Raw genomic sequence first — 24,302 nt, 5'->3', positions numbered from 1 at the left:
CAGAAGCGAAATCCATGTGAACTAAATGCTAACATCGGACAATTCTTTTCAGGAATCTATGTAAACCAAATATTAACAACAGACCAAACTTGTCAGTCTTATGTTACTTGTTTTGGCTCTAATAAACAGTAACTAAGAAAGAGTGAAAACAACAAGCTTTGACAAATTTAACAAATAATGTATTAACCTGTAAAAACACCGTAAAAATTAAAAAATAAGAACTTACGGTTTTAAGAAACAAATCCAAAAATAATCTAAGAATAAAACTAAGGTTTAAATTTTAAGTCCTAGTAATGAAATATTCTAATGAATTTTTGAATCCCGACGAAATATTCAAAATGGAAGGCGATGACGTATAATGTAGCTTTTATGTACGGGTTTGTCTACAGATTTTTGTTCATCCAGAAACAATATTCTGGTGTTTAAATTTCCGAATAAAATTTAAAGTATATATATTTGTCAAAGAATTCTGTATGAACACTCAGATATTTCCAGGAAAGAGAATGAATAATTCCAAAATATAAAATTTAGACTCATCTGGTCACAACGAAACACCTTTCAGGGTCAAACATAAACGACCAACTGAGAAATATCTCTCTAAACATCACTATTAAATCTAACTACTGCGCAATTTCGGAAAACCCAGAATTGCGAAATAGAGGCTGTTTACGTATCTCAGGTCACATACTCCCAATATGACCTTGATAAAAACTAATCATTTTACTCCGAGAATAAAATAAATATAGAAAGTTGTTTTCTTGTCTCGGTGATTGCTGAATCAAGGTCGGGAACTAAGTCAAAAATAAAAAAAAATGTTTCTATTATTAGGTGTTTATGAAAAGAGTCAGGGCAAACTGAATTTTCTGGGGCAAAATGCCCAATTAAGTAAATAAGATTTCCTTACTTTCACATGTAATGAAATTAAAATTAAAAGATTATTCAACTTACAAACAATTAAATTGAATCAAATATAAATGAAATCAAATGCACATAACACTTCCCCAATAAATAAAAAGATTTATATGATAAAATTTTCTTTTTACCATAGAATAATTATACATGAGATTAAAAAGAACTCTTTTAAATTACACACAGTGTACATGAAATAATACATTGTTATGCACGGGAAAGCTATTAAATTATATTTCCTATTGATGTGCCTGATGTCAATATCATGTTCCTGTAACAGCAAAGTTTACCTTAGTAGTCTTTGATTTGTTTTATTATCTTGCCGATGGGAAGTAAGGGGGTTGTGGTCACTAAAAACAATACTCGAATAAGGAGCTGAACTAATGTAAACTTCAAAATGTTGTAATACCAATATCAAAGTCAAACATTCTTTCTCGATTATTGAATAATTTCTATGGTGCTTATTTAATTTCGTAGAAAAATAACACAGTGAATAATTAATACTACTTTCTTCTTGAATCAAAACTGCTCCAACCCAACATCACCTGCATCGACAGACAATGTAAATGATTGGCTGACATTTGGAGCTGTAAGAACGGGCACACTATTTAGTATGGCTTTCAACTTGTCAAAAGCCTGCTGACATTTTTGAGTCCACTTGTTTTTCTTGCTCAATAAATTTGTCATGGGTTCAGTAATTATATAAAATTTGGATAAAAAAATTCCGATAGTATCCAGCCATACCTAAAAATCACATCAGTTGATTTTTATTAACAGGCACGGGAAATTCAGAGATAGCCTTGACCTTAGCATCTATAGGTTTAACATGTCCATGTCCCACGATATGTCCTAGAAAAGTTACACTAGTACAGCAGAACTCACTTTTGGATACATTATTTGTCAAACTTGCATCTGTGAGTCTGTCAAAGAATTTCCGAATTCTTCCTAATGTTCTTTCAAGATGTCGTTGTAGATGATGACATCACCGATGTAAGCATCACAATTATCTAGACCAGAGGTAATCATATTCATGAGACGTTGAAAGTACTTGGCGACCCTTTCATACCAAACGGAATTACTTTATATTGGTAAGGTCCGTCTGGAGTCACCAGTGCCGAAATTTCCTTTCCTCTTTCCGTTAGTGGAATTGGCCAAAATCCTTTCAGAAGCTCAAATTTGGTGACATACTTGGCATTTCCAATCTTGCCAATACAGTCATCGATTATGGTTATTGGAGATGAATCTGTTTTTGTCACACTATTCACCTTCCTATAATCATTAAGGAAAGTTTTATCCGGATTTGGAACAAGTATGCATGGTGAACTCCAGTCACTTTTACTGGGCTCTATAAAATCATTCTCCAGAAAATATTGAATTTCTTTTTTCAAGTATTCCTACTTGAGAGGGTTCATCTTTTACAGGTGTTGTTTGACACGTTTGGAATTGACAATTTCATCGTCATGGAAAAAAATGTGTTCTTGTAGGAACATCTGGAAATAAGTGCTCATATTCAACTAATAACTGTTTAAGTTCATTTCTTTCTTCCTCTTGCAAATATGAAAGTTTCTGGTCCAGATCTTTCATAATTTCTGAATTCCGAAGATTTGTCACTCCCATATCAGTTGAATCCGATGATATTCTTTCACTTAAATCTTCACTGAGTGGGACAGGTACAACTAAATTAATTGCATGTTTAACCCGGCTATCTCTTTCAATATACTGGTACTCCTATGATTTATTTAGATCCCAGGAGCACTAGTATCATAATTTAACTCATTCATTTTCTTCTTAACTTTGTAAGGGCCGTAATATCTACACTGAAGAAAATTTTAAAGAATGAGCAAGAGTGACAGAAACCCATTATTATCAAACTCAAAAGTTCCATCCATTGTATTTCTGTCAAACCTTAATTTCACTTTTTATTTGAACTGCTGATTGCCAAATTCAAGCATAATAGGCTGGAAAGTTCAAGACCTAAAATTTTAACCATGACCCGATTGGACAGATTCGGGAAGGCCAAACTGAGTAATTAAAAAAAAAAAAAACTTTATCAAAGTTTTAATATTCCTCAAAGGAATTACCTCTGGAAATCTTGTTGACGCACATATAATGGTCAACAGGTATTGGTTACCTGACTTGGTCTTAGGTAAGGGACCAACACATCTAACATAATTCTATACAATGGTTCGTCAAATGCAGGAATATGTTGCATATGAGCCTTATTTATCTTCTAATTGGATTTCCCTACCATTTGACAAGTATGACAATATCTACAGTATTTACCAACATCACTTCTGATTTCTGGCCAATAGAAGTGAGTCAAGATCTTGTGATAATTCCTATTAATCACTAAATGACCAGCCAAAGGAGTTAATGGGCCAGACTAAGTATATCTTGTCTGTAAGGTTTTGGAACTACAATGTGATAGTTCACTGACCACTCATCACCAACAGGCATCTCAGGAGGCAACCATTTTCTCATATGAACTCCATGTTTAATGGAATAACAGGCAGTAACTGAAGAGACTGAGTAGTTAAAAGAGGATTACTGTGATCAATACCCTCTGATGGAGCCAAACAAGGAGTGAAAGGGACCTCACCAAAAGCCTCAACAATAAATGTGTCAGCTAAAGGAATACTTTCCTTATCAACATCATTATCAAGAGCATTCTTTGACATAACTCTGGTAATTGCACGAGCTGGAAAAAAAATCAGCGAATTCTTTTTCAATTTGATCGAGTCTCTGATCCAAGCAGGGCTTGTCAGTTACAAATGGATTAACCACATCATAGTCTCCAACTAGAACGTTGCCTAGTAATAAATGAATGTCCTGAACGGGTAAAACATACACTGTGCCGACTGTCATGGGTCCTGAGACTAAGTCTGATGACAAATTTACACAATGGAGAGGAACATTAACAAAGCCACACTCTACTCCCTGAATAAGAAGACTCTCATTAGAAGAAGACTTCTTAGAAAAAGGCAAAGTACCTGGCACTAAAAGACTCTGAGAAACTCATGTGTCCCTTAAAATTTTAATAGGGATATGGTTGGTCGAATCAGCCAAGAGTGATATAGAACCCTTCCATATGAATGGTTCATAATTCTCCATAATAAAATCAGACTGGGGTTTATTGGACCTAACAAATGTATTGCTTTCAACACATCACCGTGACCTTGACCTCTTAGAAATAAGAGCATTTGGAATAGATCTGTCTTGATTCTGATGCTTATTTTTCAATTTGTAGCAATCAGGAATAACGTGTTCTTTTTTATTGCAATAGGTACACGTAGGAAGAGACAAGGATCTTGAATCAAGCTTATCAGAAGCTTGATTTTTAGAAGTTGTGCCTTTTGAGTTTTAGAAGGGCTTGTATTAGGATGAAATACTTTTTTGTCAGAACACTGATGAGTATAAGTATTATTTACAAAAGGAACTTGATGAGTTAAAGAATACTCATCAGCAGCACGAGCAGCATTTTCCAAGGTTTCGGTCTTATCTAGTTTGAAATCTTCAAGTAATACAAGTTTGGGATTTTCAAAATCTTGTTTAACTTTCGTGGCAAAGCACCATCTATCAAATAACTGCTCTTTTTCTCTATCTAATTCGATATGAGTTTTTTCCCGCTACTTTTTTATAGTTTCTGAATTTATGCCGATAAGCTTCAGGAACTAACTCATAACCCATTTAAGATGCATTCCTTAATCGAATCATAGTCACCACTTTGCTGAACTGACAGTGAACGGTAAATATCACTAGCCTTACCAGTGAGTACACATTATAATAAATGAGTACAATGCTCCCTTGGCCATTTCAAATTTTCAGCAACTGTTTCAAACTAAGGAAAATATTTGTCTACATCTTCTTCTCTAAACGAGGGCACTAACCTAATGTTCTTTGTAAGATCAAAACTTGAATTTGTATTTGAAGTATTAATGTGCTTTTCACATACAGCTCCATTTCTTTTATTCTAAACTGATATTTTCTCTCTTCCTTCTCTATTTTAATTTGCATCTCTCTCTCTCTCGTTCTTCCTTATCTAACTGCATTTACATTTGTTTTTCTTTCTCTCTTTCCTGTATCTCTCTCCTTTCTTTCTCATATTATAACTGCATTTGTTTTTTTTTTTGTAACTGCATTTGTCTTTCTTTCCCTTTTTCTTCTGCTTGTAAATGCATTCGTTTTTCTTGTAAGTCCATTTATGTCTCTCTCACTTTCTTCTTTCTGAAGTTCTAGCTTCCTTAACTCCAATTCCATCTGTATTTTAATTCTAATTCCTTTGCTTTTATGTCAGTATCTAATACAGATTTACTCATCGAAACCAAAGCACTTTTATTGAAAACATTCTTTTCTACCAAATACTGAACCAAAATATTTCTATTTCTTGTTTCGTTGAGGAAGCCTTTCCCTCAGAAAGATCATATTTTCTGGCCGATTTAATCAATTCATCTTTTTTTTCAAAGGTCTGATTGTTCCTGGGTAGGATTTGAAAAAAGGTTTCCACTTTTGATGACATTTTAGAAAAAGCTTGTCGATTTTACCTACGATTTCAAAAACTAAGAGAATTCAAATTTCAAAAAACAAAGTTTTCCGAAATATTCTAGCCAAAATTCAAACTCCCGAACGAGCCCCCAGTTTCTTATGTTACGCGTTTAGGCTCGAATAAACAGTAACACAAGAAAGATTGAGACAACAAGCTTTGAAAAATATAACAAATAATTTATTACCCTGGAAAAGCTCTGTAAAAATGAAGAAGGAAAAAGAACTTACAAACAATTAAATCAGATATAAATTAAAAGAAATATACATAACAGTTGCGTCAAATGCAGGTACGAACTGCTGAACTTTCGTTACTGGAGTTGAAGCTGGCCAAATTTGTGTAACTAAATTACGGTTCAATACTCCGACATTGATTGGTACAGGTTGTGTTTAATTGTCTCTTTTCAAAGAGGTGTTGTTGGTCTACAAATTGTGGTTAAAAAGGAATAGGATATTTTCACACAGTGGATTATTCTGTCGACAACGAGTGATCTGCCTTGAAACTAAGATGATCGTCTATTCCATGCTGTGTAAATGGTGCTGTAGATGCCCATTTCTGAAGAAATCGGTTCTGCGGCATTGCCTTGTGACAATCCTAATTTAGTCATTTGATAAATATTTCTTTGGCATTTACTATCTGTATAAAGGTGCTTGCTCCCTAGGGGACTGTTGACTGAGCCCTTCGTGAAATACCAGATATCAAGATGACAGCTCTAAAAGAAAGAGATGATTCAACTAATTACGTTATTTGCATTGAAACTTCATTTCTACCGTTTTAGAAATAGCATACTCATGCGTAAGATTGAAATATTAGTTGTCTTACATTTAAACAATATTGTTTGATTTTAATAAAATAATTTCAAATTATGCCGTAAGAACAAACTATTTGGTCGAATACATAATGTTGATTCTAATAAATATTATGTACTACAATGTTATCTCTAAATCAATTATTATAATCCCTTAATTTAATCATTTAATCACAAGTAACCTAACTTAACCAATTAGCGGAGATTATACTGATCCAAATATTCTATAGTCTTCAAAATTTTTAAGATCGTAAATCATTATTTTAAAAGGTACATTTCTTTGTGATAAAGAGTCTTAACAAAAAGATTTACAATATTTTTTCATGAATAGTATGTTATTCTCAACTAACAGTACAATTATTTTGTCAGAATTTCACAAATTTCTAAGTCCGACATTTTCATCACACGTTAATGATTAAAAACAAAAAATAAATCAAAGATAATTGCAAAAATAATTATAATTCTTTAATTGGTTTCTTCACATAATTTTCTTTTATATCTAATTTTAAAATCGTAGAAGAGTAACTACAATGATGATTCTAACAGTTATTCTAGCCCTATCAAATAAGTTTTGAAAACAATTGAAAATAAAAGAAATTTCCTGTTGATGCAAATAAGTCAATGAAATACTGATTATGTACCTTTTTTGATTGTTTTTCTTTCATTCTTGCATATAAATAAAACAATGCCAATTAAGAAAATCGTACAGTTTGTATTCTGCTTTTGAACATTGTCAACATGTGCATTCAGTGTCTGCAACACTTCAGCAGCTTAATCTGACGGTAAGTTGATGTCACCGATGAGAAGTACAAGACACAGGTACCTGTCAACTTTGGGACATATTTTATCCCAGAGTTGTTTTATGCGGTAAACAGTGTGAGAAGAGCATGCATACCCAGGAGGTAAGTATTTGTTGAAGCACTTGGTCTGGGAATGACCTGTCAGGAGAACAGAGTGAGATTTGTAGTCAACTCTGTAGCTATACTGAATGAATTTGAAGGATCTTCGTAGATTTAGATATTAGTACGAAACTATATATCGCTTTCTACCAATACGATTTGAGATTTGCCCGTTCATTGATGGAACTATTTAAACTTCATCCAACTAAAATTATAATTGCAGTCAATTTTAGCAGTAACAAAATGAAAACCTCAAAACATCTCTGAAAACGATGGCTTTAAAACTGTGGACACTAGAATTTCATTGTTTTCCACATACACAAAAAATACAGACAAGCCTAGTCTCAAAAGAACTCTTACTTGTTTGGCGGGCAATAAAATGAGCATTTCTGTACTCAAACCTCAACATTGAGTGCGTAGAGCAATATATATTACACGTACGTTATCACCTTTGTTTAAGTTTAATTCCTTCACTAATTTAAAAAAAAAAACACACCAAAAGAACGTGAAATTTTCTTCAAATATTTATCATAAAATGAAGCTAGATATCCTTATCCAATACAGCAGTTCTAAGTTTTTGTCGTTTGGGTTACATTTTTATTAGTTAGCCAGAAAACACATTATTCCAGATAAAATAAGGGAAAACATAAATAAAAAGACTTGTCTTTTCTTTAACATTACATTTTAATGGTAATCTTAACAAAATTAGTATTTACTGTGTGATTCATTACCAGATTTATCTAAGATAACGTGTTTAGGGAAGGAGGATTTTTGGTACGGATACGTGCACGACATACACCTTTTAGTAGTACACACGTGGATTGGGGTTTTACTTTCTCTTTAGACGGTAAAAGGCTTAGAAATAAGACGGTATTTATTAAGTAAATGTGACAAATGCAAATAATGTTGAACTGTTGCTTTTGAGCAAGAATAAGTTAAAATTCATTTTATCTGGACAGCAGCAACAAGTTTTGAAGTTAACATGGATTAATGAGGAATACAGTTGTTTAAGGGGACTGACGATGGCCAGACCTTGTCCAGTGGGACAACTCACTATACCAAAATCTTGTCGGTCTCCTCGCAGAGAAAAAAAAGTTAACATATTTATTTGAAACAGAGCCGATAAGGAGGTTTAATAAATTATGTTATCTAGTAAATACAATACAATATGCTGTTTTAATTAGGTGTCATTTTCATGTAAAGTGTACTTTCGATATCAACGATCAAGGGAAGAATTGCTTGACCTTTTTAATTTAAATAAACGGATTCCATCATGTCTTTAAAATACTTAAAAGACGGAAAGATTGAAAACTAAAACAGGAAAATAACACAACTGTTGCATGGCTAAAGCAGCATTAATTTGTGAACTATGCATGAAGGAAGAAAGGATGGAATGCAGGTTGTGGAATTATGGGATAGTGTATTATAATCAAGGGTCATTTCAATGTTCACTTTTAATATTGTGGAAGCGGACATACACTGTGTCTTAGATTTAAGACATTTTGATATTGATTTTCAGTATTGTATCTTGGCTGAGATGACAAGAGGACATTAGTTTCGTTTGATATATCAAGATGAAATGATTTGTTAAATACAGAAAGACACTGACATGATTTTATGTAATGTCTGCAGGGATTGCACAAGGTGTAACACTGACTTTTAAAGTTCATAAAAACAAAGAGAAAAGTAGAGGATTTACACTATGGTGAGTGATTGGTGCGGTGGAATATTATATGTGGTCCCTGACCTTCAGCCACACAGACAAGCTGTCTGGTATAAAAAAATATTTTGTATTTGCCACTCTCATGAAGTTTAGGACTCCAATACAGTAGATTGATTTGGGAATTTGATTTATCAGACAACCCATGGGCTTATGTACATGCTTGTGTTGACATTTCTTTCTTGATTTCAACATAATTGGCAGTAAAGTTTCAGCCAAACAAGGTTGCTGATGAGTTTTATGATGAGTAGTTTTAGCTGTACTGATCATAGACCAGACTTAACAAATGTCCTTTGTCCACTGTCTGTCCATCCATTAGCACTGTACATAAACTACTGAATGGGTCAATACTGCTAGGTCAAGATGTATTTATTAGTAATATCAAGTGAGTGCTTTTTTATTGAATATGAGATCAGGCATGTAAAATTAAATGGGTATTTAATAAAAATGAGTTTACAAGATATTAAAAATTCTAAGAAATATAATTATTGTTATTGCCATTCAGTATAATTTTTACAATCACCTATATAGGATAACATATTTATGTTATAATTTAACTTACCTTTTATTAACTAATCTTCTATGGCAATTAAAATTTATAACATAATGTAGCATATCATCATTTAATAAAATTTATTTTCATATAAGTATAGTATTATATGCATATGAATCAACCTGTTTAAACATTTGTATAGCTTTAAATCATATTTTGGTGAATCTTGGAAAATACATCGTAGCTTATAGAACTTTTATTACTCATCCCCAAGCACCTTCCACATTGGATAGTTATGACACATGAATTTATCATGACTTTTTTAAAATATATATCTTAGATTATTGACATGTCGAAGGTAACTTGCAGGTGTGATATATTGTTTCCAAAATAGAAAGTGGTAAGGGTTAGTAATGTGAATGTTCACAATGTGGCAGAGGATATGTTGTTTTAGCAAGTGTCAGCAAGGTGCAGTACTCAGTCCTTTGTTGGATAATCTCATATTGACTTCAGTGTATTTTCAGTGAACTTTTTATTTTGTATAATTTCATATAATGTATATGTGGTATATTAAGGTTGATTATGGAAGATTGTTTTATCTTTTTGTCATATGCAGTATGGTTTCCAGTAAATTCAATAACTTTCAATCATAGTATATTAAAATACAGGAAGTTGTGAATACTTTACCTGTAACTGGTAATTTTTAATCCATATTGCAGATATACTGGTCCAAATGATGGTAATAGAAGTTGCTTAGTGAAGATAAGGTAGAGGACAGAAGCTTTACCATGGCAGATAGTGGAGCAGGTTCTAACACTGGTGAAGGTAAGAGTGGGACCTTTGAGCTCAAGAAGTTTATTGTGCAACAAAACACTTTCAGCACTTTGTGGGATTTTAAATTTAGTTTTGAGAAGGAAAAAATAATTGGCTTTTATCTGCCTTGCCAGTTCTCCAAGTGCTTTTGAGTTTTATTGGCCATTTAAAAATTTAAGCAACCATTATCTATTAATCTGGTCACCATAGGTGACCTTAGGTGTTGTAAATAAGCATCATTGTAATGGGGAAATGACCAAATAAGATGACAAAAAGTGAATATTTTAGTTATGGATTATTAAGGAATAATTACAAAGAAATCACATAATTATGCTTACCAGTAATATAAAAAATTAAGTTTAGTACATATGTTTGTTCTCACATGCAGATGATCTTAAAGGGTTTTCTTACAATTTTACAATTTTTTAAAAATTTTCAAAATGTTTCGGAGTTTTATGTTTGCATGCCTGGATTTGGGGCATGCATGTTTTACAAACACCAGTCTAGTTCAGTATTTTACAAATTTCTTGATAAAGACTGTATGATTTGGATTCCTCACATTACATTACATCATTGGATGAGTTAAGCCCCCTGAATGCACATCCTTTTAACTTTGGTTTCTGCAGCATAATTTTATTAAGCTTTATTGTGAATAAACCAAGTTTGGTATACAGCTTTACATTGAGTTTAATTTCATTATCATTTAGAATAGTTATGGCCATTTATTGATGGCACTCTTAATTTTGCTTTTGAATATATAATATTGCAATTCATCCAGTGATACTATGCTCCATGTTATTATATATGTCATGATTAGAGATTTAAATATACCAGTGGGAGAAATATGGTGTCAATGCAATAGCAATACAACTTTTAGGCAGTATTGCTTTTGGAACTTCAGTAAGACCTGTTTTGTGAAACAACCCTTCCCTCAATAGAAAACAGTCTCACAAGACTGGTAGACTCACGGAACTGGTTTGTGCAAGATTAAGGTCAAAATGCAGCTGGTTTAAGAACAGAAAATACCTGCAATTGCTGTATATATATATATATATATATATATATATATATATATATATATATATATATATATATATATATATATATATATATATATATATATATTGTTATTTATAGTTCTTGTCAAAATATTGTAATCATTTCATCAAGTAATTTTGTATAGCTATAAAGGTATACAGATATCATAAAACATATACAATTTTATGTGAAGATCATGTGTACATATAGGCTTGCATATGAATTGCAAAGTATGCCATGTAATATTTATTTATCCAATCCATAACTTAGCCTGACATGTTCATAAAGTTCAGACTCACTTCAGATATAACATAAGAACTGCACAGTTAACTATGATGACACTCATCATGTGTATGAATTAGTAGATTTGATCAGGGAAAATGAAAATATTGAATATAAATGTACAAAAGCAATTAAATATTAAAAATATTAAAAATATCAAATATATACCATTGAATTAAATCCAAAGACAGAATGAATGAATCCAGAAACGGTATAAAAAGACAAAGCCAGTGGACAACATAAAGAGATTAATTTGATAAACAAAGGACATAACAAGCCTGCACCACAGTGAACAGATGACCTGATGTGGGTTTTATGAAATGGTAACATTAAAATCATCGACAAACAACACAAACTGTTTACAATGACAATCAAATCTGGAAAACAATATTCACTTATTAAGGATGTAGGCAAAGACCTCATTTATCTCCAGCATTAGAGATTCACTCAAAAGACAAATGACATACTTGGCAACTGCTGTGAAGCCCTTTCAAAAGAGTTCTCATTTAGTTATTATGTGTGTTTTGCGTTTTTTTAACAAAACATAAATAGACAGTACAAACTGAATATGTATATATGTAACATCTCCTTGTAAAGATTAGCAATAGTTAATCATAATGGGAATTTGCAGGACTTATGCACATGCACTACAGCTGAGATTCTGCTATGGTTGCACAATGCCAGTTAACTTTGTACCAGCAAAGACAGACAAGTTTGTACAAGGTCAGATTTTACCAGTACATATGCTAATCAGCCAATATCTTCTATGTATTATTTATCTTTTGCATAAATTCAGAGAAAATTATGTGGAAATAATGAATGCATTTCTGACTTGTACAGGAGCTGTATTGATAATAAATGGCATCACAAATCAACACCATGACAGTGGTGTAGTCCTTAGTCTTACTTTTCTCTGACCTTTCCCACCCCAGTTTTGATATTTTGACATTAATGTTGGGGTGTAGGGTCAGAGCTAATTGCCTATTGAAAATCTGGAATTCATTGCCACCTCATGGTAGCAGCATAAGGTAGCTGCTTACTAGTGGGCCTAGCAAATTAAATACCCTTACAATGGGTCATATCTGCATGAAATCAATAGGAAGATGATTTATTTTCTCAGCAATTGTGAGTGTACCATTTGTTATGTCATTCATATATTATGTACCTATTGAATTGTATTTTTTTAGATTTTTTGTCTTCATTGTTATGTATTATGTTTAACTGATTTTTAGACTTGACCTTGTCCAAATTCAAATTCATTGTTTTCCTGTCACTGGTGTTGTATTTATTATGTCAATAAGTAATACATACTGGTAGTTAATATTTCTATAGGAGTGTGGGTTAAATATTCAGGTCATTATCATTAGAGATAAACATGTTTATTTTATGTCTGGCTCTAGGACATTGGTATTCCTCATAAAAATACCTAGACTACCTGATGTTTACTACATACTTATTATAATTTTAGTAACAGGTTTATCTTGTAAACAACTTGGAATGTTGTAGAATGGAAACTTGCATTAAGTTATAATATTTCCACAAATACTAATTATGACCTAGGTCAGGTAGAGAGCTTATAATCTTGTTAACCTGAAAAATTATTCTTCTAGCTTTAACATCTTTGGGCAGAATCTGTCTTATTGTTGTGTTCAGATTTTGATTTGGATGAAATTATTTATTCCAATCATTATTCACTGGAATACAGAGTAGTCTTCAAAATATTCTTTGACAGAAACAATAATTTGAATTATAGTGAATACAGACAAGGACATCTAGGATCATATTTTTGTGTTTAATTGGAAGACTGTTAATGCATCATCACACTTCAGGCCACTGGTACATTAGTACATTCAAACACAGGCACATCATCACACTTCAGGCCACTGGTACATTAGTACATTCAAGCACAGGCACATCATCACTTTTCAGGCCACTGGTACATTAGTGCATTCAAACACAGACACATCAACACCTTCAGTGCTGGTCTTATTTCAAACAGCACTGGAATTTAATTATAACTTTATTCATGAGGACTGTTGAAATAACTTTTTGGACTATTTGGGATTTAATTTGCAAAAAGTGTTTCTTAAATTTTCAGTTTGTATTCAAGGGATATAAAATTATTTGGTGAATTTTTCAAATCTTGTTGTATTTCACTCTTTCCTTTCACTTAGTTTAAGACTTTAGATTTATAATAAATCTACTGACAGACAGATGAAATTGGATTGTTGGTGAAATTTGACCTGGTACTTGCCATATGCATGGCTAGTGACAAGACTAAACAATGATCACAACTTACATGTCCATGACATCAGAGATCCAATTGTCTCATGATATCAACAATAAATGCCTCTCTAATGTTGTTGTACAAAACCACTCAAAATTATTAAATTAAAGTCACATATTATTGTTTGTAAGAAAAACTAATGCATACTTAATTCTCAACATATTTATTCAGAAAATGACCAGAAACCCATTGCAGAAACCTGGAGAATACCAGATGCATCAAGCAGAAAGCACATGTCTACTTGGTAGTCATGTGATACCAACAAAAACATCGCTGAAACATGCTCCATGCTTCACAAATCTGGGTTTCTCCAGGTGGCAACAAATTCCAACTTTTCAATAGCCATTTGGCTCTGACCCCAACCCCTAACTTTTAAAATATCTAAAATGGGGTGGGAAAGGTCAGAGGAAACTCAGACTACATAGTTTTGTTCCACTCATCAACTTAATTCACACACAAAAAGCAACTTTGGATCAGAGTTCAATTTGACCAAATAAATTGTTTTATTTTAGTATCTTTGTTTGAGTGAATGCCTTGAAAGCATGGCTTGTAGATCACATGACTTGTAGTCATCCATAAGCATGGAGCAGCAAAATCTAAACCAAGCTAGTGTTATGTATATTTATTATTTTATGTAAATTTTAAAAATGACTGTAAATTGTTGTAATTGTATATATCTAAATTTTGTATATGGGTATGGGTTCTGTTTTGAGATATTAATAGTGTAGATTGCATAGGATCTATAAATACTTGTTCACATAGGTATTATTTGCCATTGGAGGAGTTAGGTCAGGTGGGTTCATAGAAAAATTGAATTATTTCCCATTGGATGGGTTAGGTCATATGAACAGGTATTTTGAAATATTAAAAGATTGAGTAGTAAGATCTGTCACATGGGCTATAATTGTGACATAAAGTAGTAATCAACTCAGGAAGGTGTAGTTTGAGAATGTTTGATTTCCTTAAAAATAGTATCCCTACATGAGTACTGAAAGATTCTTTTAAAGAGTTCTATTTTTGGTGTTGGCAGTCTTTCCTTTGTACTTTCTTGAAACAGTAGATATCCAGATTGTAAGTATTGCCCTGCTCTGGTCAATTAAAGAGATCGTGTAGATACTGAAGAGCTGATATATTGTGTTTTACAGGATGAAAGAATAAAAATAGTTGCTTCAAACACTGCCATGGCAAAAATAGAATGTCTAAGGCAATGTTTTTAAAAGTATTGAAAGCATTTGATTGAAGAGTGTATGGCTTGAAATTTTTGCATTTCAATGTTGTTTCAAAATAAGATATTCCAATTAAAGCATAGATCACTGTAGAATTAATGCAACTCAATACACTATGTAGATCTGTGGAATTTTGTCCTTTTTTTTACAGTTCCTACCAGATGTTGTTGTGAGGAGTCATCTGAAGTTATCCACCCAACTGATACTGAAAGTCATCTTTCATCTGAAGAAAGAGTGGATGGTACAGTAAGAGAATCAAGCACCAGAGATAAGGAGAATGAAAATATGTATAAATCACCTATAATAGAAAAAATGAATCTTCTAGGAAATGGGGTTTGGCTGGTTAAAATAGGTGGAGGAAAAACTTATGCTCTGCCTTTTGCATATGCCACCAAACCACAAATCATATATTCTGAAGGATTTTATTGCATGATGCATGATAATGTGTGGTATCAATTTAAGCAGTGTTGTCTGGATTCACTCCATCTACAAAATATGCAAACAAAGAAGTACATTAAACTGCACAAGTATTCCAAATCTATGCATGGTACAGGGGAAAGAAATGAAAAACATACCAACAGCAGACATGCATCTCATAATGAGTGCCAGGAGTCTTTAGACAGTCATACAATTGCAGAGTCTTCATCTATTGCAATGGAAGGGATAACAAATTCATCTGTAGATACAGCTCAGAGAGCAGCTGAGGGTGGAATAGTAACAAAAACGGACAAAATGGCAGGTAAGAGAACTGAAATCAATAGAGGTGAGACATATGAAAAAGATAATGAGGAAAAACCAATTGATGAGACAGAAGGCAAGGCCAGAACTGGTGCAACCATATCTTCTGGAGGCAATACTGTTAAGGGGTTTGATGCTGAAATAGATACAAACATTGATCAGACACAAACTGGAGACCCTGTACAAGGATTCAGTGGGGAATCTAGTAGAGGAGAGACCAATAACATATCTGGAAATACTGATGAAACAAAAGAAGACAAAAGTCAATCTAGCAAGGAAGAGGTAATTCAGTCAAAGGGAAGATCTACGAGCTTGGGAAAAACAGGAAAGACACACAAGAAAGAGACATTGGTGGAAGAGATTTGTGAGATGGAAGGAATAGACACAGTTGAAAATTTTGGTTGTACAGGAAGTACATCAAAAGGAAATGTCAGCAATATCAGTTCATCATCTGCAGCAGCAACTGAGACAACCTCAGGTAATGAAATACTCAAAATATAAGGAATACTTTTCTGGTGTATCCCCTAAGGGTGCAAGATTGAGATTAGCAAATCCCCTTGGTGACACAACTGGGGGTCAGATTGAGTTTAAAAAAAACAAAAAACAATGATGTCACATCTGGAGGTCAGATTAAAATGTGGGGGTCTCTCATGCACAAATGAAGGCAAAGGGAAACACTGACTTTTCATATGATTTTCAGATGATTGTACATGTATAGAATAGTTTTCATCTTGCATCTTTGTCTTTTGTGGTAGTGAATTATTACATATATAACACTTTAATCTAAAAGAGTTTTATGTCTTTTCTAAGAAATTTCTTAAAGGAAGTGCATTCAACAAGTTATTCAAGATGTTATTGGATAATAAGTATCCCTCTCACCTCTCACCCCTTCTGTTTTTTTCTGAGACCAGCAGTCTTGATGGGTATGAGGTGGGAGATACAGCAGAAAATATGTCGATTGGAGAGTTGAAGAAGGTTGTTTCTTGAGTGTAACTTTTATTTTCTGTGGTCATTTTTCTTAAACATTATATGTGGTTTACCCTTGGGTAGAGGCAGAAACCTCTTTTAATTATTTGGTGTGTTGCATGATTGTTGATGTTTATTGGGTAGGTTGGTCCATGTTTGACCAGCCCTGACTCTTTGTTTTGTTAGCTAAATAGTCCATGTTAAACTACATTCTATGGTTGCATCAGGGTGTTAGGTTCAGTGATCATTCTTCTTTTATGGATGGTTTGGTCTATGTCTGACCATGTTTCATTCTTGTGTGTGATTTTCCATGTTTCACTATGCAATCTAAGGGATAAACATGGTATCCTAGCCATTTTGTAGTTAGGTTCAAGGTCACTGAATCTGAATATGATTTTCATTTTGGCACAGTTAGTCAGTCTAGTCTGTATAATGTAATTTTCATACAACTTCATTAGTAGAGTCACTTGGGCAGGGCCTGCTCCCTGTTGATTGTGATGTCAAGGCGTGAAAGCACAAAGTCATTGGAGGTAACATTGTAATATTGTCTGTTGGTTTCTGTTTAATAAGTTAAGTTTCTTGGATTCAGTTTTCATCAAACTTAATAGGTTAGGTAGTCTCCTCCATATTGATTCTTAACTGCAGAGGTGAAAGATCAAGGTCAGAAGAGTTAAAATAGTAATATTTTTTGCCTGTACCTCTTTCTAAACCACTGGTTGGCAGTTTGTCAAACTTGGTACATAATTTGCTTATGTGGTAACCAATCACTGTAGGGGTTGTTATGCATCTGTGGTCTTGAACTAAGTAACAGAAAGAAGCAAAACCAACACATTTAGCAAAATTCAACCGATAAATTATTTCCCTAGAATAAAAAGTGAAAATTCAAGACACCTACAGTATTGTGAACTAAATCTCAAATAATTCCAAATGTTCTATCACAAGTCCAGAAGTATAGAAAGTTCTGAATGAATTCCAGTAATCATGAATGTGCTGATGTACCAGTAGTATTGATGTATCACAATGACTTATTACAGAATGCCTTTGAATGAATTCACAATAATCTAAAAGTAGTGTTTTAGTCCAAAATATCATTGGGTACTTTTTAATTCTAAATGATTCCTCTCAAATTAAATTTGAACACAACTAAAACCTCTGATTATAAACTCACATAGACATATAGAAAAAGAATGAATAATTGTTTACCTAGTCTCTTTTATATACAGACTGTCACCTGAGCCATGATGCAAGAGTATTTTCTGGAAATCTAATGATTTCTAATGGAAAAATTCACAATTTGTAAGCAAATTCAGGCCTATAACTTAAATTTTAGTAAACATCTTGTTTACCTCTTATTTACCTTGACAAACATCAGGTTGGCATTCGATGACAATAGTTAGATAGGCTAAAAGTCTCTCCTCAATCATGGACAAAGGTCAATCACACAATATAAATTAGACAGGGTCAGATTTTTAAGCACAATTTTACAATGGCAGTGGCATATTTTAATGTTTCTTGACCAAACTTTGTACATGTAGTCCTAGCAGGATCTTGTTCTCATTTGCAGTTTTAAAAATGTTTTTAGATCCATTAAATTCATGTTTGGTAGTGATTAACCTATTTGAATTCTTTAAGCCTTCTACTGCAACTAAACCTATCTATCTATCTATCTATCTATCTATCTATCTATCTATCTATCTATCTATCTATTGATTGATTGGTCAATCTAGTGACAGAAAATTAAAAAATTGAAAACAACACAAGTTTCAACAATTTCTCTGTTTGATTGACCATCTTTTATGAAAAGCCTATTTGATAGTGGAAAAAAATAGCCCAATGCATTACTGACTGCAAGAACAAAGGTGGTTTCTGTTCACAAATTTTATGTATAGATCTACCATGTACCTTTTTCAGAGCTATGGGATGAGACTGGTTTATATACTCAAGTCAGTCTACCAAATTTTCTGATTTTGCAGATGGGTATTAAAGTTCAGCTGATTGACTTGGGTATACGAACCCCTGTCTCCAGGGGAATCCTTGTTTCTTGTCTTTCCCCTGATGTCAGTGTGAATATTTTAATGAGGCTGATTAGTTTTCTCATATAGAATTTATAGAGACTGTGCCATAACAGCTATTCTTTTTGAGGTGTTAATGTGAGTCTGCGTTGATAGGATGACTCTGACTATACTAAGATGGGGATATCTGGGAAATGCATGAAATAGCAAAAAACAAAATTCAGCTTGGATGCTGATTTTTGTAGTCTATCTTCTAAACAGGCCATTTGCATTACTGTGAAGATACTCCAGACAAATAGTATATTTTACATGATATCATTGTGTTGATTGTCTGCTCAAAGTTTACTGTAGTTGTAACTTCATTACATCTGATGTGACCTTGAACACATTGCCCCAACAATCACTTTTCCAAAGATTAAAGACCCCAAACTATTTAAAGGTATGAAAATCTCAAAATGCCATTTTATTATGGCGCCAAGGACTAACTCATATATAAGTATGCTATTATTTCAGAATAGTGGACACATTAGTAAATTGTCATTTACATACAGCAGCAGGAAGGGCGAACAGACCTAGGGGTGCCGACAAAAATAAAACCTTCCACAGAAATCTAATCCGGAGAAAGGTTCTATTTACCGAATAGATACTTCCTGGAAGAGTTACATCATTATTGACCCTCAATCCGAAAATAAAATCTTGGTTCGAAGATCTAGCTGCAGAATAAACTGTTCATGATTTCTTATTGATCTCTGATTACATTTTGACGACCGACTGCTGGTAGGTGCCCTCCCTGCTGGTGTCGTGTCTAAATGGATTTTTAAGATTTTAATTTCAAGATACAAAATGAAAATAAAATAACATGGATGTTGGAGAATCACTCAGTTCGAAAATAGCACAAGAGAGACTAAAAGCAATAGAAGATTATTTGCCAGTACAAAAGGAAGTCAAAAAGAAAATACAAGCCATTAAGAGAGCAAAGGAAGGATTTGCTGAGACAACACAGGAATTATTCAAACCAGTGACCAAAGCAACCGAAAAAGCCTTCATTGGCGACATAAAAGATCCTGAGGCAGCAAAAGAGGCAGTAAAAGAAGGGATTCTACCTTTGCTGAAAGAATTGAAAAACAAACCACCGCTAAGATCCGTGCCGTTGACAAATTTACCGATGATAGCGCAGCAAGAATAAAAGCGATAGCAGATATCAATACTCTTGCTAATTTTGCTGCTGCTTCATTTGATCAAAAAAAAAAATATGTTGAAGCCTGAGTATGTTGATTACGTTCTTGATCGCACAGTCTGGTACAGGTGGATTTATTACGTTCGTTATAACGTAGATCGAGTCAGCGGTAAGGATCCTGGGTATAATATGTATCTCGATGCGATAAAAGGTTTAGGAAAACAACCTAGACGACTGCCTCAACTTGCGCAACCACCTCAACCTGCAGAGAAACCTCTACCTGCAGAGGGACCAGAATTTATGCCGCATACCTTATTCAAGAAAAATGTTCTCCAAGATATCAAAGATGAGAGTAAAATGATCAAGGTGATTAACGAATATGCTGATAGAGATAAATACCTGAAAAAAGAACATGCTGGAGTAAACATTCCAATATCAGAATGGGTTTCGCTTGTGTATTTTGCTTCCAAAAGATCACCGATTAAAGATAAAGATCCAGATTTTTAAAAATTTTACAGAGGATTAAAATCATCCGAAATTACACTCAAAACCGCCGCATGGATGTTCAAACCGGAGGCTATCACCAAATTTTTCGTGCATCGTAAAAGAATCACCGAGATTGCTGCACATGATTACGATGAAAGAAACAAGTATCTGCTATCGGATTATGTTGATCGTGTGAAAGAATCTGATTGGACTCCAGCGTTATATTTTGCTTTTTATAAGGAAAAAAAACATAATCTGAATGACTCAGATTACAAGAAATTTGTTAAAGAGGTAGAAGAGGAAAAATCGCGTCCAGAGGAAGAAGAATTAGGTATCCCAGAGGATGAATCAAGGATGAGCGGTGAACCTGCATACAAATATTTTACTCACGATGTTTTAGCTGACATTAAGAGAGATGAAAATGAATTAGCGCGTTTAGCTGCGTATGAATACAAAAAGAGGAATAATTACTTGAGAAAAGAATATCACAACACACGTCAAACTCTTGATGATTGGATTTCTCTGTTGTATTTTTGCCAGCAAGGGAGAAGATGTTAATCTCGAAGATGAAGAATACGACAATTTTAGAGATGAAATTTACATCATGATAAAAAATAAGAAAAAAGAAGAAAAAAACCCAGGATTTCTTGCATCGTTTTGAAGCGGTCCAAAAACAGGTAGCGGTTATACCATCTGTCCCGATAGCGTTGTTAACGATGTATCTCGGCTTGAGGTTCTTTTTGGAGGAAAACGAGCTGGGAATAATTCACACGAGATAGTCAATGAAGCAACAGATATATGTCGAAGATTGTTTCAGGGAAAAATCATCGATGTATCTATCTATCGCGATCTTATTGATGAGCTCATAGATGATCATCACAGTGATTGAATAATTGGATTATAAAATAAAATGATCGCGCATAAGAGTCATCAGAGAGCAATACAGGCTCATATTATGAATTCAAGGTTACCTGTGTATAAACACAAATACGGATCGGGGATAGGTGATTCAATAATTAAATTTTTCACTCGAATAGCTCCTAAGGTTGGTCCGTTAGCTAAGCAACTATTGTCAAAAATCATAGGAGTCGTTCGCGACAAGGTCATAGGTACCGTTGGTGATGCTACCAGTAAAGCATACGACGCCATCAAAGATAGAATAGTGCGATTGGTAAAAGGAAAACCAAAACCTGCGGATAGATTACCTGTTACTGCTGAGATGCCTGGCAATGTCAGCAAGATTATAAATGAAGCAGCTAATAAAAAACTAGCGTCGCTGGCGTTACAACAACCACGGCAGGAAATCAGTACCTCTGCATTCGGAGGACGTCTTCGTTTTAGACGATAAAGATATTTTATAAAAGCATGTTCTCGCGTGTATCTAATGAAGCTTTCAAATTGGATGAACCAGCAGAGAGAGACAACTCAGTGCGAGACTACCAGTATTACTCATACGACGCGATAACACCAAATAGTCCCAGTAGAATTGAATTACAAGTACAAGATACAACAAGATATTTTCTACTGTGCGAGGCATTTATTGAGGTTGTTGGCAAGATTGTGAAAAACGACGATACTAACTACGCTGATAACGTCAAAAGTTGGATTAGTCAATAACGGTATTATGGCGCTATTCAAGAGTGCCGCGTACATGATCGATGGTAGAGAAATCGAAACAATCAGTGACAACGTTGATGTTGCAACCACGATCATAGGCCTGGCGAGATATTCAGATGATTTCACTAGATCGGCTGGTCCTAGCATGATGGTTACCAAGGATAATTCAAATACTGCTGAGGATAAACATTTTCTCGTGAGACGACCAAAAAAAACAAGATAATACCGATGCTGATGTTGAGAATATGATCATAACCGAAAACGAAGGGTACAATCTTGGATTTCACATTCGCACCACTACGTTAGAGGGTAACAATAAAAAATTCTCATGTGCTATCCCGCTGTCGCATATATTCGGATTCTGCAGAGATTTTAGAAAAGTCATGTTCGGAGCTAAACACACTGTTGTCTTTTATCGAAAAGGCGACAGCAACGATGCTATCTGGAGAGGAGCAGGTGATCCTGGCAAGGTTGTATTAGAAAAACTAACGTTGTGGATGCCCTCGATGACACCATCGATAGAAGAAGAAAGAAATCTGTTATCGTTTATGAATCAAGGTGGCAAATCAAGGTGTCATGTCGTGGCTGACGACGTACACAGATAGCATCCAGAATAACGTCAAGGGCAATTTTACTTGGCATATAGCATCACAGCAGGGTGTATCTGCACCAAGACATATCTTTGTGGTTCTTCAACAAGCTGGTCGAGTAGGTGATCAGACTCAAACTCATATGATCTTCGATCATTTTAATGTCAGCGATGTATCACTGAGGATAAACGGACATCAAGAACCAATTGAAGAGATTCAGCTAAATTACGCAGAAGGATCAGTAGCACGTGGTTATCATCGTTTGTGGAGCTACATGGGTCGAGATCAAAATATTGATACTGGATTGCAAATATCTCAGTTGGATTTCAGAAAATACTATCCGATCTATTATTTTTCACTGGAACACATGGATTTGATAAAGCAATCCGTCATTGATATTCATTTTAAAGCCAGAGTCGGTCCACTCGATGCAGCTCAATCTAGTGTGGTTACCCAATACAGAGCCATTGCTGTTATACTCAGCGATAGAACCACGATTCTCGAGGGTATCGATGGCAAAATGAGGATCATCGACGCTCCTGTAGAAAAAATGTGATTTAGATTCAATGTAAATTTTATAAATGCCGTATGAACACGTTAGTGTGACTCTGACTCAGGGTCAGATAAAAAAGCTGCAATCAGAATTAACAAAAAAATGTGGGACAAAATTGACGTTGAAACACGATCAGATTCAAGGTGGTCCAAATAAACTATCGATAACAAAAACACAACAAAAACATCTTAATAAAGCTAAATCATCTAACACCGGAGTGCAAATTGCGCTATCTCCGGGCGCTATAAAAGATATGATTAAGGTAGGTGGTATTTTCCCGCTATTAGCTGCGATACCAGCATTATTAGCTGCTGATGCACCGGTTGCGGCAATGGCTGCGGCGTTAGGTGCAGCTGGTTTCGCCGCTAAAGAAGGAGCTAAGTGGGTCGCAAAAAAAATCACCGGTGGCAGATACAATAAAAAAAAGGACGAGGACTCCGATTGCCAGGAACACCCCCATGGTACTACGGGAGGGGAGTTCCTCTGCCAGGAACCCCTGCATCGTGGTACAGAAGATAACACCGATGTCGAATTACGATCTAATTAATGCTGCAAAAAAGCAAAAAATAAAATTTTTCAGAGGAGTGTTTATGAAAGATCAATTACCGCCTCGTCCAGATAAATACGAAACAGGGATTATAAATCTCAACAACAGTACCGGACCAGGTACTCATTGGGTAGCGTACGCGATAAATCCGCGCGAGATTATCTATGCTGACTCATACGGGTTAGCCCCACCTGTAGAGTTTTTAAGATATGTAGCTCAGCTAAATACTCCAACGTGGTACTCCACACTACCAACACAAATACTGACCGATCCTCCGATTTGTGGCGATGAAGCAATCAACATTCTATCAGCGATATCCAGATAAAAAAAAGTATCATAAAACAGTACACGAGTACACGTCAAATAAATTAGATCAACGACAACAATATAATGGTTCACATCTACGGTAGATCCCTGTTAACAAGAACGATAAGAAAAATACTAGAAAGAGAAAAATTCGATACCGGTGATTTATCGAGATACGCTACGAAGGACGACGTTAACAATATTTTATCGCTGGCGGAAGCAGATCCTGGTGAGGTTGCTATTTTTCAGGATGAATATGGAAAACTAAAGACGAGCAACGTAAAGATAGGTGATA

General features: G+C 34.3%; 1 protein-coding gene across 1 annotated transcript in view; it reads left to right on the top strand.

The window, feature by feature from the left end:
• Positions 1-10,065: 10,065 nt before the first annotated feature.
• Positions 10,066-24,302, top strand: part of LOC149770912 (uncharacterized) — a 134,054-nt gene continuing 119,817 nt past the window's right edge. The window contains exons 1-2 of the mRNA XM_089948990.1: positions 10,066-10,194; positions 15,167-16,231. Of these exons, the coding sequence (XP_089805116.1) occupies positions 10,158-10,194; positions 15,167-16,231 (1,102 nt within the window). The 5' untranslated portion in view covers positions 10,066-10,157. The remainder of the gene's footprint in view (positions 10,195-15,166; positions 16,232-24,302) is intronic.

This window comes from Sinohyriopsis cumingii, unplaced genomic scaffold (genome assembly GCF_028554795.1).
Source record: "Sinohyriopsis cumingii isolate HCF-2022 unplaced genomic scaffold, ASM2855479v2 utg002220l, whole genome shotgun sequence".
Classification (NCBI taxonomy): Eukaryota; Metazoa; Mollusca; class Bivalvia; order Unionida; family Unionidae; genus Sinohyriopsis; species Sinohyriopsis cumingii.
This window is presented reverse-complemented; position numbering and strand designations above follow the sequence as displayed.